Source organism: Bos indicus, chromosome 26 (assembly GCF_029378745.1).
Source record: "Bos indicus isolate NIAB-ARS_2022 breed Sahiwal x Tharparkar chromosome 26, NIAB-ARS_B.indTharparkar_mat_pri_1.0, whole genome shotgun sequence".
In the NCBI taxonomy this organism is placed as follows: Eukaryota; Metazoa; Chordata; class Mammalia; order Artiodactyla; family Bovidae; genus Bos; species Bos indicus.
The window spans coordinates 18,220,406-18,240,006 of NC_091785.1; the positions used below are offsets into that span (position 1 = coordinate 18,220,406).

A 19,601-nucleotide genomic window follows, 5' to 3' on the forward strand; every position below is an offset into this window, starting at 1 on the left:
ATCAAGCAAGATTTGGTGAGTTTAAATCTGCTTGGTTCTGACATAAGACTCTGCCAAGGGTTTAACTACCCAAGGCTATAATAAGACTATCTGATTGTACCTTGGGTTTGCATTTCTTTTACTCTTGTTCTGAACTGTACTTTGGTCATGTATTAGTTGTTCATGGAAGTTCAGTTTTGTTTTACAGCCTTTAATAATGAGACAGTAAAGAATCTGCCTACAATGCAGGAGATGCGGGTTGGGAAGATCCTCTGGAGAAGAGAATGGCTACCCACTCCAGTATTCTTGCCTAGAGAACTCCATGGTTCTCAGAGGAGCCTGGGGGGCTACAGTCCATGGGGTCACAAAGAGTCAGACATGATGGAGCAATTAACACACACATTCTTAGGGAAAAAGCACAATTTTGGGGCAAGCTACCTAATTTCTCAGTGCTGGTGAAGAGATACCCCAAGACAAATGCCTGCTCTACTAGATGTTAGGTGACCTTGGGTCGGTCTATCTCTGCCTCAGTTTCTTAGAAGTAAGGCAGGGATGACAGCACCTACTCCACAGGTTATTGTGTTAAGATAATACACACAAAGAAGAGTGGCCTGGGGTGGCCAGGGGTGATTAATTATCAGTCATGCGATGAATATTAATACTACTATCACCTCTACCTATGGGAAACCTTCCTCTTCTAACACCCTGCTCCAGCTCTGTGCCTTCGTGGCAGTGGCCAAGATCTCAGAAGGTACGGCGTCCAGGAGGGCAGAGGCACTCTTGAAATCCAGCCAGGTAAATGGACACAGACAGAATCCATTCCCCGTGAGCACAATCTATTTGATGAAACCCTTCCACCTTGAAATCGAGGCAGCACTTCCCAGGAGATCCTCAGCCCTGTTCCCTATCTGCAAGCCTTTCCTGTGTGTGTCCCTAGCCCTGAAATCTCCTTACTGCACTGCTCTCGGATGTTCTGCCAGCTTTGTAAAATAACCCATCTTGCCCGTGTCTCTCCATGACCTCTAATTTCACATGCTTGGCAAGATTTCCTCATGGTGTTCCTTCCCTCTCTCCCTGGCTATACATAAGTTAATTAGCAGGAGTGGGCTACAGGCGGGTGCCTGGCTCTAATGAGTTTGTCTTTGTGGCCGACATCCCTGCTGACAGGCAGGGTTCCCAGGGAGCAGGAGCTGTGTCTTCTACTTGATCTATTTCCCAGCCTCCATGCAGATCTTAGCTGATGGAGAGCATTGCCCAGTGGGTAAACAGTGGTGGGGGTGAGAAAGACAACAATGGCCATGGTAATATTAATAAATGCCCATCAGGCACACATCAAGCACCCATGGGTCAGCACGTCAAGTCAAGCTGCAGGCTCATAGCTAAAGATGCGGAATGTAGTGCCTGAATCTAACCAAATAGTAGAAGTTTCCCTGTACAGAACCATTCCACCTAAAAGATAAGGACTTTTTGTAAAGGTATAACTGCACCAGCATTATCAAATGGAGAAGCAATGTTAAAATTATCATATCACCATTCAGGACCCCTAATGAAGGAGTGGGTCTAGGCACTGAAATCCGTGACAGTGTTTATTAAAAAAGAAAGAAAATCAGATATCGTGAGCCTCCTGATGAAAGTACACAATACTGTGAGGTCATCTTGCCAGAAAAAGAAAAAATACCTGAGCCTGATGCAAGCTCCTAGATGAAAATTTCTATTTGCAGGACATAGAACAGAGGAACATGTGAAACTATACCATAGGGGATGAAGTCAGCAAATCCAGACTGTGGGGAACTCCACAAATCCAGAAAAGCAGTGTCTTCAAAAAACCAAGTGCAAGGGAAAAGGAGATGGAGAGGATTCCTATAGGTTAAAAACAATTTAAGTGACACACCAACAAATATCAGTCAGTTATATCGCATAGACCTCATTTATTTATTTATGAGGGAGAGGATTTTAAAATGCTCTTTATTTTAAGTTTTATTTTTATACAGTTCTTAAATGTTACTTTCCATAGTGACTACAAAATATTGGCTATCTTCCCCGTGTCAGCATCCTTAGTCTGTACCGCCCTCTCCCCCGGCCCTGCACTTCCCCTCCCCTCTTCCCGCAGTGGTAACCATTAGTTTGCTCTCTGTATCTATGAGCCTGCTTCTTGTTCATTATAACCACTAATTGGTTGTATTCTTTAGTTTCCACATGTAAGTGATATCATAGAATATTTGTCTTTCTCTATCTGACTTATTTCACTTAGCGTAATGCTCTTTAAATCCACCTGTGTTGCTACAAAGGGTAAATTTTCATTCCTTTTTGTGGCTGAGTATTCCATGGTATGTTTACAGCATATCTTCTTTAGCCATTCATGTCCTCTTGGACACTTAGGTTGCTTCCATATCTTGGGTATTATAAATTAGTGCTGCTATGAACATCGGGGTGTAACGTATTGCATTAGTGTTTTGGGTTCTTTCGGATATATATCCGGAGTCGAACTGCTGAGTGATATGGTAGTTCTATTTTTAGCTTTTTGAGAAACCTCCATACTCTTCTCCACCATGGACATACCAGTTTACCTTTCCACCAACAGGGCGTGCATAGGCCTTATTTACATCCTGACTCAAATTATTTTTAAAATTGTATAATATGTAGGAGACATTTGGAAATTTGAACATTAATTAGATCGTTGATGATTTTAAAGAATTGTTGTATTTTCAGGTATAACAAGAGTGTTGTGTGTTTTCAGAGTTCTTGCCTTTTATAAATATGTATGAATTCTGTGTTGATGATAAATGATGTCTGGGAGGCATGAAAGGAGGGACATAGAGATGAAGCAAGGCTGACTGGCTGTGAGTTGAAGCTGGGAGACAAGCACTGGGAGGTCTGCTGTGCTACTTTTAAATGCTTATAATTTTGTATAATAAAAGATTAAAGCAAACTCCTAGAATTACTGCTCTCTAATTTTAATTTATAATTATCACTGCTGCCACTGTCTTTCACTTAAGACATTATCAATTGCAAGATGCACTAATATTAATATTTTACGTATCATCAAGAAAGAACAAAATGCTGCCAATTAAATAAGCCATCAAATATAATATGCAATCCAATTCCATAGCTGTTACTGTGGAGACAACGCATGTCTTAAAATCAATGGGTAGTAATAATAATAAAAACTGTAGCCAACATTTAAGAAGCATTTGCAATGAGCCAAGCTCTGTACAAACATCCCTTTTAATCTCATAACAACCCTGTGAAGTTGATGCTAGCATTTTATGAATGAGTAAACTGAGCCCCAGATAAGCTAACTAACTTGCTTAGGGCCACACAGGCAATAAGAACTGCGGCCTACCAGGCTCCTCCGCCCATGGGATTTTCCAGGCAAGAGTACTGGAGTGGGGTGCCATTGCCTTCTCCTAAGAGGCATAGCTGGAATTTGAACACCTGCCTGTACCTAGAGGCTGTTATCTCCCTGAGGTCCACCTGCTGGGGTGCAGGAGGGGCAAGAGGGCACTCACAGGGTCTGGATGGCCCGCAGGGAGGTGAAGGTGCCCTTAGCAAGACTCTGGATCTTGTTGTCATACAGGGAGAGCAGTGAGAGGTTCTGCAGATCCTGGAAGGCGTCAAGCCGGATGCAGTTGATCTTGTTGGCATTCAGGAGCCTGTGGGCAGAGCCAGGCAGGTGGTGAGGGGAGAGCCACAGAAGTGGACACATCATTTCTTGGGCTTCTTCGTAGGCAACGACCATGCGTTATGTCAGGAAGGAGTCCACGGGAGCAGGAGCAGGGGATCTGGCCCTCTGGATGTGCACTCCATGCAGAGGAGCTGAGAACCAGAGGAGCTGAGAACTCCGGCCGCCTTCTCTATGCACAGGGACCATTTAGTCCCACGTGTCTCTCTTTCAAGGAACTGAAAGGGGTGCCTGCCCCATGGGATTCTGGGACACCCGCGAGCATAGTGGCCAGGCCACCTCCCAAAGGCATTTGGGGGATCCTCCGCTTCCCCTTCTGCTGGGTTTCCCAAGCAGCTGAGAGGGAGTGTCTGGCTTCTGTGCGTCTCGGGCCCTGGGAGAGAACCTTGGCTGAACGCTCATGGCTCAAAGAGCCTGGCCTGGGCCTGGGTGTCCCTCACAGGAGACAACTCCATCCCTAGCAACAGTGAGCATTCAGGAACGCAGGCTGCATCTCAGGGACCTCTCCACTGAGGCATCCTGCGATCAGCTCTGAATCCACTTCTCTGGCCCCTCACAGCCCTGCCAGGTCTGCCATCCCCCAAGCTCCTTGCCTCCAGTGAGTCCCACATCCCAAAGAGGCCGAAAGGGCCAGGCTGAGAGGCCGGAGGAACACTGCCCCCCTCTATAGGCCCCACCCAAGGTCACTCGCGTTTAGGTCCTTACAGGAGCTGTAGGGTGAACAGGCCTCCAAACACGCCCTGGGGGAGGTCTGTGATCTTGTTCCCATAGAGGACCCTGGAAAGAAGGCAGTGGAAAGGGAGAGTTAGAGGACTGCCCCACACAGCTCTCCAAGCCCTGCCCACACGACGGTACCATCCCTAAGCCTTTCACACTACTGGTCCCACGGGTGTAGGCTTGTTCTAAGAGCGGCCAGTAGATGGCAGTAAAGTGCACTGGGAAGGGGTCATGGTCCCTAATCAGCACAAAGGTGACCTATAGGCTAGAGGCAGCCGTGACCCCCACTGTTTTGAGAGCACCCCCTCACTCACTCTCTGCCCTCAAGCACAGATCCCATGGAAGCCTGCAAAAGGGCCCTTCCAGGGAAGCTCATGGGAAATTAACCTGGTTAGGGATCCGAAAGGAGATTTTTCAGAGAGAAGAAAATCCCAAGGGCAGGAAAAATCATCTTTTCAGAGAATTACAGGCAAAAATGGGATCGATACAGCACATATGGTATGAGCTGTATACCAAATGTCAAGTGACACTTTCCAGCACTGATAAAATATTATCACAAGAAGGAAACAGACCAAAGTGTTAGCTGGGCTTTGATCTGGTGGCAGGATTGCAAGTGGGTTGTTTTATGCTTTAGAATTTACAGTTTCCTTCATGGAACATGAATTACACACATAATCAGAAAAAAATGCAAATGTTCAAAAAAGACATGCAGGCAGGAATGGGGTCAGACAGAGGGTGGAAGTGTCATGGAAACCTGGAGTGGGGGGGTGTATTCCACTCCAGTTTCACAAGCTGCACCCTCCCACCCCTCCAGCCACTCCTGGAAACACTCCATCTGAGTAAAAACAGCGTGCTATCTCTTTGAGATCTCTCTTGGAGGAGGGCACAGCGGGAGCTAAGTAGGTTCCAGGCTGGCCCGAGTGGACAGCTTCAGTATGTTTTGGGTAGAGGAAACAAAGTGGACAGTAGCTTGAATCTCAGCCAGCCAGCACCAGGAGGCCTCTGCGACATGATCTGATTTGGAAAGATCCCTCCATCTGCTGTGTGGGGAATGGAATGGGTGGGAATTGAGGTAGGGAGACCAGGTCAGGGCCTGCAAGGTGGGCATTATCTTTTTGCATGACCTCAGCATGAAAGTTCCTATATGGTGAGGAGGCGTGACAGGAACCCACTTAGATGGGTTAGATGTCATGTTCCAATTTAGGAGGAGATTTATTCACTTTTCTGAAGAAGACCCTGCATTTTAGCAGCCATCTTCAGGATCTGATCTCCTCAGCCAGTGATAAGTGACCCATCACCAGGCTGTCAAGTACAGCTGTGCAGGTTGCACATTGCACAACTTTGTGCGACTCACAATGGCCCCACCCACTACCTTGGATTCTATTCCAAGAGAAGAGGGTGCACAGGGAAGGCACTGAGCCGACAGCCTCCTGTAGCACCCTGGAGGGAGTTCCATTCTATTCCACTTCCCAGGCCCCAAATCAATGCCAAGCATGTGTCCAGTGCTGCTAAGGAACAGGTTAAAATACTCATTTCCAAGAGTGATGAACAGCCCCCATCAACAGGGAGCTTGCTTCACTACAGGGCACCCTGAGTTCACTCTGGAGACAATGCACCATGGGACCTCAGGGAGTGAGAGGCTCGGTGAACGGGGGAGTGCAAGCAAGGGTTCTTGGAAAAAGAGACACGGCAACATCTCCTAGACTAATTTTCGATGCCACACAGTGCTTTGTAGATCGATGGGTCCCCAATAAACTGTTGAGGGAAGGAAAATACTGGACAGGGTTAGGGAGCAGGTAGGCAGGAAACACGGTCTTCACCATTACCCACCACAGCCTGAGATCAGAGCACGTCTGGGACAAAAGTTATAAGCTGTGGCAGATTTCACAACTAGAGCTGGTGGTTGCTGCCATTCCCTAACCCAGGGAATGCTTAGGAGAACAGAGTGCTGGGCCTCTGTGTGGAGGCAGGGTCAACATGAAGGCTGGACTAAGCCAGATGACTGCCACAAGGAATGCTGGGAAAATCCCCACTGCAAAAGGAAGAGCGTCACTGTTGCCAGGGGCAACAGCTCTGCCTAGCTTTTCCATGCACTCAGCCCTTGATTCCCTCCTCCCCCTCCCAGCTGCAGAGGGTCCACCAAGAGGAAGGGAAATCTGAGCACAAGAACCCTGGGCACTGCATCCAGAGAGAGACCCACTGAGGCTGGGTGGGTGGCGACATGTTCCTTCTCTCACACCCACCAGAGGTGCCCTGGGGCGATGCCCTGGACCACTGCAGAGCCTTGGCACTGCTACTCACAGTGAGTTCAGGGACCGGAGGCCCTGGAAGGCATCAGGCGCGATCTCCGAGATCTGGTTGTTGCTCAAGTCTCTGCAAGGTGAGCAGAGGAGAGAAGGTGGCTGAATTCCTCAACGGCCACCGAGCCCTGCCTGCCCCCTGCCTCCCAGATACTATGGGAGGGCAGATATTTCTTTGAAATTAGGAAAGAGAAGGGCCAGTTCTCCTATCTATCCAAGGACCATGCACAGGGGGCAACCCAGCTATCCCCTACACACACCCCTCACAGCCTCAACTGCTCCTATTGGTGCCCAAGCTGAAATGGGAGGATGACAGTCAGTTCTGGTCACGTGCCAGACTCAGACTCAGCATCCCCTTTGGGCCTCATGACTACCCTTCAAGCAGGTGGCACCACCACCATCCCTACATTGCAGATGAGCCTGGGAGGAAGGCCAGTGATGACCTGGCCCTAGGCACAGCCATGGGACCCAGAGTCAGCACCTGCCCCGGGGCAGTGGCATGCTTGGGCTGGGCTCTGCCCTATGCTGACCCCCAGGAAACAGCAGAAGACACTCACATCCTCCGCAGCTTTCTGTAGGGAGAGAAGGCCCCCGGGGGGATGGACTTGATCCCGTTGAGCTCCAGCCGGCTGCAGAGAGAAAACAGAAGGACAAGGGCAGGTCGCCCCACCCAAGTTGTTGTTGAAACCAGGCCCTTTACCCATCAGTCCCTGCTCCCATCCTCGTCTGGAGTAAGGGGGCTGCAGCAGAGAAAAGGAGCTGGTTTCGAGTGCCATTATCCCAAGCTGGTGTGGCTGAAAGGGGCTCATGTACAATGTTAATACTAAGAAACCAATTCTAGCAGACTTGCCCAGCTGGGCTGGACAGATGAACCACAGAGGGACACCCTGCCCCAACCTTCCAGAGTGCCAGCATTGGGCAGAGAGCTCAGCCCAACTGAGGCAAAGTGTAGAGGGGCCTCGGGGTAGTGCCCGCTCTGGCTCCTCCCTGGACCACCAGAGCCTGGCCGGCCCTGCCTGTACTCACATCTCTGTCATGGCCTCGGGCAGGTTGGCAGGGATGGCGGTCAGGCCTTTGCCACGACAATCCACGATGCCGTTGCTGCAGGCGCACATGGCCGGACAGGAGCCGGAGGAGAGGGTGCAGGAGGGCGTGCGCCCCGCCTCCCCCTGGCCTGCGGAAACAGAGCCCGATGTTTGCTGAACTTGAATCTGAACCTAACTCTGCTGCATGAGAGTGTGAATTGCACACTAAGAAATCCTAGCCTCAGTTCTGAAGCTCTGGGTTCTAGTCCAAGTCACTGGACACTTCTGGCTTGAATACAAGGACCGTATTTACCAGTGCACACTGCGCCACATGTTGTGGTAAGGGTTGTGTGTGTAACATCTCAGTGACTCCTACTGCACAACCCTGCAAAGAGCGTGATATCATCGTGGCCACTTTCCAGGTGAGAAAATGGAGTCCTCGATATTAATCTGTGGAAGTGACACCGCTAATGAGCGGTGCATTCAGGGTGAAGCCCAGTGTCTGATGTAAGGGCCCATGTCTTTTAATACTGATGTATCACTTATACTGAGTGTACCGTCTTAGGTGTAGAGCTGATCCAATTCCCACATATGGATACAGTCACAGAACCACCCCCTCAACAGGGAATATTTCTATCACTCAAGAAGTTTCCCTCATGCTCCTTCCCTGAAGTAGCCGGTGTTCTGAGATCTCTCACCAAAGATTTGTTCTGCTTGTCTGTGGACCTGAGCAAAACCAGACCGCAGGCTCTCTTACATCTGGTTTCTTTTCACTCAAGGTAAAATTTTTGAGATTCGCCCATTGTACTGTATGAGTACACAGTTTTTTCTTTTTCATTGCCGAGTTATAGTCTATTGTATGGCTCTGTCATCACTGGCTAATCCAATCTCTTGCTGGTAGACATGCGGGTGATCTCCAACTTTGGGATATCATGAAAGAAACTGCTTGGCTATTCTCAGCCCTGTGTTTTGCATAACACACGCACACCCCCAGCCCGGAGCTGCAGGGTCGTGTCTCACACACACAGCAGCCCTGAGCACAGGGGCACCGGCGCTGAGGAGGAGGAGACAGCCACCCCACCCCATCCCCAGCTTCATGCTGAGGAGAGGACGCCGACCTCTGTGTGACTGGTGGGCTCGGGTCCACAGGCTTGGGAGAAATGGGCAGCATCTGATCCTCTGTCATGAATCTGTGAGCTGGTCACTTACTCAGCGAACATTCCCTGAGCATCTATCTCTGTGTCGAGTGTGAGCAAAGTGCTAAGAAATGACCAAAGAATATGTCACATGTGCCCATGTGCTCATGGACCTTGCAACCAGTCCCTGGGAAGTCCCATCTGGGTCTCTGCAGGGTGAGGACCAGGCGGGGCAGCAAGGCGGGGAGGGTGTACCCAGCAGGGGAGCAGCCTGCCAGGAGGCCAAGGTGGGAGGCACCTGCTCCTGGGAAGGGCAGAGAAGAGCCCACTGGGACGGAAGACTGAGGGGGCCACTAGGTGGAGGAGGCAGAGATGACCTGGCCCAGCCTCGAGGAGCCCAAGGCCAGCTTGGACTCTACCAGGAGCACCGGGAGGCCTGGTGAGGATGAAGCAACAGTAACCAGTCCAGATTTGTCCGTCCCTTTACGTTTTTCTGGCTGCAGAGTGGAGACTGGAAGGACCAGACAGGAGGTGGGGTGGCCGGAGAGGAGGCCCTTGCAGGACCCCCGGTGGAAGATGGAGGTACAGGCTCTGGAGTCTGTCTCGCCTCAAACCAAGGCTTTAGGCCCAATTCAATGACTTTTCAAAGTAGCACAATGAGGGAAGGGAGAGGCGGGAATAGGAGGGGGCAAGGAATGGAGGAAGTGAGGGGTGGGAGTTGACGGGCTGGAGGGGAGGGGAGGGAGGAAAGGGCTGGCCGCATTGGGTAGAAGCAAAAGCGAGGCATTGAGTAGAAGGGATGGGGCAGAGGGACAAGGGGCAGGCAGCAGGAAAGGACTGATGGTGGGGACCGGAGGGGAAATGCAGTGGAGGCAGGAGGCGATGCGTAGACAAAGGCAATGCCTGAGAGCAGGAGGTAGTGGCTGAAGCAGGAGAAGGAGGTGACTGAGGACAGGAGGCAGTGAGTCTGGACAGGAGAGAGTGAGTGAGCGTAGCAGATGGCATGTGGTCCAAGAGGCGTCCACGGATGAGGACAGGGGGTCTTGGGTGACCCAGATGTGAATGCGTGGTGACAGGAGGCCCTGGGTGGGAACAGGAGGCGGGCAGGAGGCAGGCGATGGGGATCTGAGAGCCCAAGCAGGGCTGGCACCCACCTGAGCAGCTGAACTCACTCTTCTGGACCTCAGCCACATTGAGGCCGCGCAGGCCAGCGGGGCCGGAGCACTGGGTGAAGAGCCCGATGGTTGGCCGTTGCCTCAGCCACTGGGAGAGCCAGGCCAGGTGGCAGTCACAGAACAGGTGGTTGGAGTGCAGGCGGCTGCAGGGGATGGGCGAGGACAGGGAGGCTCACAACCAACCTGGGTCCCCAGCCCCTGGAAATACTGGGGCAGAGCCCCTCCGCTCAGCAGGGGTAGGGGGTCGAGCCCCTGGCACTCCACTCGGTCGGTCGGGGCACAGCCTACACCCAGTCAGCTTCGCAGCTCAGGCCCCAAGAGCTGGAGATTATTTGAGCAGGGGGAAGCCTCCCTCCTCTCCCAGCACTGGGGGCAGCCCTTTGGCTGGAGTGTGCCCCGTGAAGACACACTCACTGAGCCCACAGACACCCTCCCCTCAAATCACTTAACTCACCTTCCAACCCAAAAACAAATTATCTGCTGTCCAAGGGAAACATCCAACATAAAAGACATTCAACGTCCTTCCCTTTTAGATCACTCCCCCTCCCCCAGCTCGACTCAGCCCCCTCCCTGGGGTGACCTCTGGGGTCTCAGAGGAGGCCGAGCTCTCCCCACCCCCACTCCGAGCCCCAGTACCCTCCCAGCTGGGTGCTGTGCTCTCAGGCACCCCGGGCTGACTCACAAGGTCCGCAGCTTGGGCATGTGGTTGAAGCTGGACACGGGGATGGTGGTGATGTTGTTGTTGTTCAGGGTCCTAAGTGGGGTGGGGGGGAACCAAGGTCACTTAGCATCGGCCCAGCAGGAAGCTGCGCGGGAAGGGGGGGACCTGGCTTCCCTCTCACACTGCGCTCCCAGCAGGAAGCTGCACGGGAAGGGGGGGACCTGGCTTCTCTCTCACATTGCGCTCACGGTTCACCCTCAAGGGACCAGCGCTGGGCTGGACCCCGGGGGTTATGCCAGAGAGCCACCTGAGGTTTTCCCAGAGGAAAACCCTGAGCTGGGACAGTGACGAAGAGCCAGCTGTGCCATAAACTCTGAGGCTGGTAGGACAGGGGACGGGGAGCCAGGAGGGGAGGATGGGTGCAGACTCTGGCTGGCTTGGAAGAAAGCATGGGGCTCACACAGACAGAGGGAGGAAGAGGAGGCATTCAGGCCTCGTGTGTTAGAAACTCTGGAGAGACACAGCCACTCACGCTGGGGCTTCATCACAAGCAGTTTAAGCCTGGGTCATGCTGCCACAGGCAGGATCCCACAAGCACGAGCCCTTCTATCCTCGGGCAGCAAGTCCTGGCCTAGAGCCCACCTCCCAGGTACGCCCGCCTTTCGCGCGGCTGCTGGGTCCCTGATGCCTGTATCAGCTTGGCTCTCCTGCCTTTGCCACCCTTCCTAGGCTTTACTTACAGCACCTCTAACCCCCGCAGAGCCCGGAAAGCTCCTTCCTCAATGCAGCCAATCTGGTTCTTGTCTAGCTGTCTGTGAAGCAAAGGAACGTGGTAGAGAGGACAGCACGTTACCTATGGCAGGGATGACCCAGCATTCCACCCAGCGCTCCACTAATTCCAAACACAGAGGCCTGACCCCAATCATTTGCCCAGTATACACACAGCGATCAATCGGTAATCGTTAACAAAAGCTTAAAGTCTGTCTTATTTTTAAAACAGTAAGTATAAGCAAGAGTTATATTATTTTCCTCTACCCAACCTTCCACATCTCCTGGGGAGCAGGTACCACCTCCACTTTAGAGACCACCTAGAGGGTGCTGGCAGCTGTAAAATGAGAGTCTATCATAGGAGCCGTGGCAGCCAGAGCTGGTAAACAGATTTCAGCCTGAGGGCTAAGAGACCGACTCAAGGCAGCTACCTGGACTGCTGCTTCCAGAATAAACTGAAGCTGTGATTGGGCTCCTTGGGGAAGAATGCAGTGATCGATTACCAATGTCTACTACAGGCACCAGGAGTAGGAGGAGGGTGACAAGCATGCCAGGCATTTGCCATCACTACAGCAAGTCAGACCTGGGGTGGGTTGGAGTTATAAGCTTGGACTAGAATAAATATGAATAATAGAAATAAACCATTACATTTACACAGCTTTCAACAGAGTGTATTCATTTCCAGGTCTCATTTCAAACTCAGAGCAAGCTTGTGACATAAATATGATGCCCCCGTTTTGCAGAACAATATATAGAGGCTCATTGAAATTAACTGACTTGCAACAGCTTATACAATTTGGACCTGCCAAAAAAAAAAGGGGGGAACAGTCAAACCCAACTCTCCCCACCCACTGAAGGGCAAGGGTACAGAGAGTGTTCATTTCAGTGGAACAAGAATCCCACTGTTGATGACACTCCTTTCAACCCAGTCCCACAAGGCTGATGAAGTGCTTTCTCCCACCCCAGATTGTTCCAGAAGACCATGCTGGCATGAGCCGTCTCACAGCCCAGACCTGCTCCCTGGCTGCCTGGACCACAGGGCTCAGGAAGACCCATCAGGATGCTGCCAGGGGTGCCCTGCAGCCCGAAGCCCCTTCCTTCTCAGGCTTATACTCACAAATTTTTGAGATCTGTAGCTCCACGGAAAGCCTTTCTGGGGATGGCCTGGATGGTGTTCTCACTTAGGTCCCTGTGAAGACAAAGCCAGAGGGAGAAAAAAATAATCAGAAACATTTCTCCAGAGCACCCTGAAGAGCCAGGGAGGTCAAGTGAGCCAGACAGTACCCTGACCAGACAGAGCTGTGTCCTGGCACCTGGGACAGTGCTCAGCACACAAAGATCACTGGCAAACATTTATCGAATGAATGAGTGAACGAGTCAGAGCTCAGGCCCCCACCACTGCCCCTTCTCTGGGCAGAGGGTTTGCAGCTAGAGGGTGCAGCCTGAGGCAGTGGTCAGATAATCGGCTCTGCCAGCCCCCAACCCTTTACGCCAGATCCGTGGGGGTCAGCTCGGCCCCAAGGCATCCTCCAGGGCTGCAAAGGAAAGAGGAGGGGCTTCTCGACAGAGCCCCCAGCTGCCCCACACCTGTAGAGAGTCTTCTGATAGCTCACTCTGTGTTCTACTGAGCAGGAACAGAAGCGCCAGAAGAAGGCACAGCTGGATCCCAGGTAACCCAGCAGTAGGGAGCCCACCTAGGTCAGGAACTCCAGGCTGGAGCTGACTCCAGGTGCTGTGGTCTTGGGGTCTGCGGGGACCAGGGCTGCTACGAAGCCTGGGGACTCAGCATGCCCACCTAGGAACACAGGACTGCATCCTAGCCCTGAGGCGTGGAAGGCAGGGACCACCCGGGACTTGGTCACCTCCCCCTTATTAACATCCTGAAGTGAGGGAGAAGGCACTGCACGGCCTTAGCAAACCAGCCTCCCCTCCCTGGCAGGACTGGGCTTCGGGCTCCTGTCCACTTGCCTCTCCTCCCTCTCTCAATCCTCACTGCAGACTTCATAAATGCCCCTTTGCTTCCCACAGTGGGGATAGCAACCTCCCCAACCCCTGCCCCGCCCAGCACGTCACAGTGTGGGGCAAATACTATCACCATCCCCACTGCAGGAAGTGGGAAAGGGAGGCTCAGAGAAGTGAGGCGGCTTCTTTAAGGGAAAAAAGCTGCTGGAGGTGGGGGTGGGGGTAGGGGGAGTGCTCCAGAGGCTGAGCCTAGCAGTCAGGTCCCAGAGCCTCCCCATACACGGCAGCGGATCTCTGACAATCTCTGATGGCCTGGGCTGCTGGTCCCGACTCAGGAACCTATGTCGGACAGTTCGGCAGACCTCGGACCCTCCTCCTGGGCTAGATCCATGGGGCTTTCACCATTTCCTTCCTCTCAGCCATTCACCCCATGAGCCTCAGGGTTTACTTTGAGCCCCAAGAACACAGCCCACAGGGCTCCCCACTGGGAATTCCCTAAGCTGTGGGAACTAACCCCCGTGGCCTGAGTTTTTCTGGTTGAGACAATGAAACAGAAGTGCCGAAGCAGAGTGCACGGGGCCCTGACCTCAGAAAGGCTGGTTCGAATCCCCTCTCCCCACTTCCTGGCTTTGCATTTGTGGGTTTACCCTTTTTCCTCCTGAGCCCTAGTTTCCTTGTGTGCAAAGTGGGGGAACAGCTGCGCCTAAAACCCTGCCCCTCAAACAGAGTGTGAGCCGACATCTCTGAGCTCCCTTCTCTCCAAACCCCAGCCCCTCCTGTCCCCCAGCCACCTAACCCGCCCCAAGCACCTGTGGTCTCAAGGGGCTTTGTCACCATCACACCCCATGTTCCCTGCTCGCTCTCTCCTTGAAAGAAGGCATCTCAAGCCTGCGACATAGACTCTCCTCTCTCTCCTCCATAACTACATTTCAGCTGTGTCTGGCTTCATCTAACCAGCCTGTCTCTGTCCCAGCTAAGCAGTTCGCCCTTCAGCCAAGCCTGTCAGGGAACTCTGGGCTGAACTCCCCACCGTTATTCCATTTAATCCTCACTACAGCCCTGCAAGGAAGGTTTTTCATTTGTATTGATCAGTGTATTGATTTAGGCCAACCTTGTTCCAGAAAGGCTTGCAGGTGGCTTATAGGGATTTATAAAACAGCAAGAGTGCAGAAGTAAAAAGTAGGGCAAAGAGAAGACAAATCAATGGTGGACACCGAGCATGCAATATCACATGACCCATATAGCTGCCGGGTCCAGGATTGAGGGTGGGTGTCAAGCTTTCTGAGAGCCCATGCGTAAAGGGAAAACTGGTCAGTTAATTGCATCCTCGATACATGTATAAACTCAAAAGAACCTATTTCTCAGGAGTATAGCTGTTTTGGGCACTAAGATGCGACAAGAATTTCTCCAGGGGTCTTTGTAAAAAATGACTGAGTGTCCTAATCAATAACATTAGATCCATATAATAAATGGGTTTCATGTGTCTGTTTCTTAGAGTAGCATCGCATCAAAGTATGATTCGGGCAGAGCAATTCTGTAAGGATGCACACCAGGAACTAAGTGGGGAGAGGAGGGGCAAGAATGGTCTGTCAGAGGCAGGAGGCATGAGCCTGGCTTGATCCAGGAACAGCTGGGAGCAGGAGGGGGGTGGGTGGAGGGTGTTGAAAGGAAAAAGCCTTGCCAAGCAGAAGAGGTGACAGTTACACCAGAGAGGGGTGTGATCTGATGGCCTTTTAGACATGGCTCTGGGGCACCAAAGCTTATAGAGAAAAGATTCTGCCCCCAATGGAAACCAAGTGCCACTTAATGAGGTGAGAGTCCAAGGCTGGGTATAGGTATGGTGCCCTTGCTGTTAAAAAGAGTAAAGGAAACTGAATTTGAGACCCTGGAAGAGGCCAACGTCTAGACCACAGGGAAACAGCTGAGCTTTGGAAAGTCCAGGACATGCAGAGTGCTAGCAGAAAGGGCGGTGCAGAGACCCCAGACTCTGCAATGGAAGGATCTAAACGCAGCTCCTGCTTCTGCCGTTTACAGCCGTGGGCCCCGGAAGCTACGCAGTTGAGAACTTCAGTTTCCCTATTTGTAGTATGAGAGTTAAACTATCTAGTCTACAGGGCTTTGAAGAAGATTAAGAGAGTTCATGTATTTACGGTTCTGTTCGAGTCCCTCCATTTGGCAGTTTTTAAGAAACGCTGGCTTTGTCCCAACTGAAGCAAGGTCCCCCGATCCCTTTGCTAAGGTTCTGGTGTTTCCAATTTTCTCACGTCACTAGGGGGCGCCAGAAGCCGTCCCTGGACCTGGATGCCTGCTCAGCCATTTGGCAAACCCAAAACTATTCTTTACTTTTTTGCCCCAGCTGATCTCCTACCTGGTCAACAACTATCTTGTCTTTTCCAAGCCTCTGTGAAATAAAGTTCCTCATCTCCATTTTCACCACGTTGGCACGCAACCTCCAAAGGTCCCACCTACGACTTTCCTCATCATATTTCCCCAGGTCCAGAGCCTCCTGCTAAGTCGCTTTAGTCGTGTCCGACTCTGTATGACCCCATGGATGGCAGCCCACCAGGCTCCCCTGTCCCTGGGATTCTCCAGGCAAGAACATTGGAGTGGGTTGCCATTTCCTTATCCAATGCATGAAAGTGAAAAGTGAAAGCGAAGTCGCTCAGTCTGACTCTTAAGTCTGACTCAAGAGTACTGGAGTGGGGTGCCATTGCCTTCTCCAGAGCCTCCTAGGTCTCCCCTAAACTTGGTCGTTGTTGCTCCCATGCTCCTCTCTCGGTGACCTTATCAGAGACCCTGAAGTGAGGTGAAGTGAAGTGAGGTGCATGCGTGGCCCCGGGCGTGTCAGAGCAGGATGCGATATACTGAGAGGGGCCATCCTGGAAGAGGGGTGCTCTGGAGCTGGAAGGACAAACCAAAACCCGGAGCAGCTGGTGACCTGATCCTGGCCAAAGGAGGCCCAGGGCACACAGCCACAGGGCAGACAGCAGCTCAGAGGCAGCCTCAGGCCGGACAGCAAGAATCAGGTTACCAGAGCAAGGATGCAGCAGCCAGACCAGGGACTGGCCTACAGGTAAGAATGAGGTCCTAGATTTCTGACAGGCTCCCAGAGATACAGATGCTGCTGGTCCAGGAAGCACACACTGAGAGGCCAAGGAGTAGAGGCCGCTGGCTGAGAGCCACAACCGAGTGTCACCATGGTGACTTGGGGTCAAGGAGCCCTGTCTCACTCACTTAAATCATGTTGTCTTGGGTGAGTCACCTAACCTCTCTGGCCTCGGTTTTCTCATCTGCAAAATGGGGGTAAGAAGCGGCACCTACCTTGTAGGATCTGATATGACAGGCACTGGGTGCTCGCCACATAGGCTGCCGTCCCCTCAAATCCCTTCTGCCACAGGACCTTTGCCCTTCCGTTTCCTCTGCCAAAACTATTCTCCCTCCACTCTTCCCCTGGTAACTCCTACTCATCCTTCATATCTCAGTCTGCAGACATCTCCCTTCACAGCTCCCTCTGCTACAGGTTCCCAAGGCCCCTGTGATTTTCCTTCTCAGCACAAATCCAGGCTTATAATGAAATATTTGTGTAATGAATGTAATAAAATATTGATTTTTGGTTTTTTTGATTTAGCCTCCAATCTATGGCTCCAGACCGTTGTATCCCTCCCTAGATGGAGTGCACTGCAGGGGCTCAGTAACATTTAGCTGAATAAAGTGGTTCCCTCCATGAGTCTCTTGCAGCAATCCCTCTGCATTTTCCTGACTAAACAAGGAGTTAGGACAGGCCTTGGGGTTGAGAGGGGAAAGCAGGGACCTGGGGCAGGATGGCTGGTTCTGTGTCAACTTTGTGGAACAAACCTCTTCCCGGACACAGGGTACGGTTGTTCCTTCTCTGCCTGACATCCAGAGAGGTCTGAGGTCTGAAGAGTGGGTGGGGGGCATTGCGCTAGAGAAGCATTTGTGGCCACTGGGGTTAGAATCAACTTGCCCTTCCCACATCCTGACATAACTCCGGTCACCACCCTCCATGGCTCTGAGGTGGTCCCAGCTGCATGAGCAAAGGGGATGAGGAGCCTCTGACAAAGATGACTGAGTGACTCTCGTGGGACCCAGAAGAAGAGAGGGAACTGGACCCCTGGAGTCCATGGAGGGGGTCTCGAACTCAGGGTGCAAATAATCCCCTGCCTGAACCCCACCCCCAAAGATGAGGGGCCCTGAGAGGCAGGCTGCGGCTAATAGCACCCTCCTGGAGTCTGGGACACCCCAGTGAGCCCAGAGACCCAGCTGGGTCCCTTCTCTTCAGGGAGGCCCACACCCTGGCTCAGGCACCCTCCCAGAAGCCCTTGCTCCTGCTGCCCTCCTCCCGCCAATCCCTTCAGCCTCCGCCAGGGCTGGGGAGGTGGGGGCTGGGAAGCCAAGGTTGAGACCCCATGTTCTCACTGCTAATCCCCCTTCACGCTCTAAGTAGATTGGGTCCTGCCGGCAGCCTGGCCTCTGAGAGAATCAGTGGGGGGCCCAGACAAAGCCAGACTTGGCCTGGGTTCCTGCCCCCACCTGACAGCCCCATTGCAGAGCTCGGGGCCTGCTCAGTCTGCCTCTCAAGACATGTGGAGTCTCTGGGCAAACTGTCCTGTCCTCTCGTCTGACTGGTTACCATGAGCTCACCCAATATGGAGCCTGGAGGAAACCAGGGCAGCCTGACTACTCCAAGCCACCTAGCACAGGGCTCTTTTATCAGATTAAGGATCTAAGCCTTGGAGCAGACAAAGGCAGCTGAGCACCTACCCACTGAGGGACGTCATGCCAGTTTCCAAATCCCTAGAGCCTCTGTCTCCTCCTCTATAAAGTGGGAATAATCATGGGGCCATGGAGCTTAACTGAGGCTGTGTGTGTATGGTACTTTTGACTGGGGTGGGCAGTCGATTGCCACTGCGAATTGTCTTTACGAGCCTTGGGGCTGGGGGTGTGGGGAGAGTCAGGGTTGAAAATTCTAGGACTTGGAATCGGGGACGGGAGTGAGGCTGGAGGCTCGCTCTGCCACCAGCCTGCCGCGTGACCTCGGGCACGACCTGCAGTTAGTTCCCAGCACCTTGGTCTCCACTTCCAAAAGTACCAGCCTCCCCGAGAGGTCAGGAGGGCGGAATGACACATGGGTGGGCCCAGCTCAGAGCAGCTTCCCTCACGCTGCTGCTGCTGTAAGTGCCACCCAAGACCCCTTGGTGGGTGACAGCACCCACGTCTCTGGCACCTGGACCAGCAGCAGCTGAGCCACCTGGGAGATTCAGAAAGATGGACCTTCTGGCCCCACCTACTGAATCTGAATCTGCATGTTAGCCAGACCCCCAGTGATTCACATGAATATGAAAGTTTGAAACGTGCTGCCTCTGATGAGGGAAAAGTTTAAAGCTGTCCCTGTACTGTGCGTGCATGCTCAATTGTGTCCAACTCTGTGCGACCCCAGAACCTGCCAGGCTCCTCTGTCCATGGAATTTTCCAGGCGGGAATACTGGAGTGGGTAGCCGTGCCCTTCTCCAGGAGATCTTCCCAACCCAGGGATTGAACCCAGGTCTCCTGCATTGCAGGCAGATTCTTTACTGTCTGAGCCACCAGAGGTTCCTATCCCAGCTGAGGCTAAAGGCTAGGGATGATAGCCCCTGTGCCTGCCAGCATTTCATAGCCAGGAACAGAGGTGACAACTCCTATTTTGGGGGGTGCTGGGTTGGGAGAGGCTTGGACACAAACACCCCCACTGGGTAGAAAGAGGGAAGAGCAGCCTCTGGCCTGTCACCTGTGGCATGCCACTGCCCACCTTCACAGGGAACAGAGGAGACGCTCACCAGAGGTAAGGTAGTGACAGCCACGACATTAGTACCACTGTCCTCCCTGCATCCCTGCTGAGGTCGGGGCAGGGCAACACTTGCTAAGAGGGCGTGGGCATGGAGAAAGTAATCCGCTCCTTTGAGGTCAAGAGCCACTGCTCCAGGTCAGGGCTCAGGCAAGGGGCTGGAGACAGAGTCCCAGGGGTCTGCTCAGCACCCCAGGTCCCTGCTGCAGGAGGACCCCAGGGGAAAGGTTCATGGTGCCCCTGTGGGATGCAGGTACACAACCACATCTAAGGCATGCCTGGGGCCTGGCAGGACCATCCCTCCTTTGTCTCTGCCTGTCCTTCAAGTCTCCCCTCAAATCCTGCCCTTCTTAC

General features: G+C 52.6%; 1 protein-coding gene across 1 annotated transcript in view; it reads right to left on the reverse strand.

Annotated features, from left to right (window-relative positions):
* Window positions 1-19,601, reverse strand: part of SLIT1 (slit guidance ligand 1) — a 175,168-nt gene that overhangs the window by 50,585 nt on the left and 104,982 nt on the right. The window contains exons 5-13 of the mRNA XM_070781276.1: window positions 12,561-12,632; window positions 11,416-11,487; window positions 10,697-10,768; window positions 9,994-10,157; window positions 7,705-7,852; window positions 7,236-7,307; window positions 6,680-6,751; window positions 4,367-4,438; window positions 3,489-3,632 (exon numbers count right to left, since the gene is read on the reverse strand). Coding sequence (XP_070637377.1) covers window positions 3,489-3,632; window positions 4,367-4,438; window positions 6,680-6,751; window positions 7,236-7,307; window positions 7,705-7,852; window positions 9,994-10,157; window positions 10,697-10,768; window positions 11,416-11,487; window positions 12,561-12,632 — 888 coding nt within the window. The remainder of the gene's footprint in view (window positions 1-3,488; window positions 3,633-4,366; window positions 4,439-6,679; window positions 6,752-7,235; window positions 7,308-7,704; window positions 7,853-9,993; window positions 10,158-10,696; window positions 10,769-11,415; window positions 11,488-12,560; window positions 12,633-19,601) is intronic.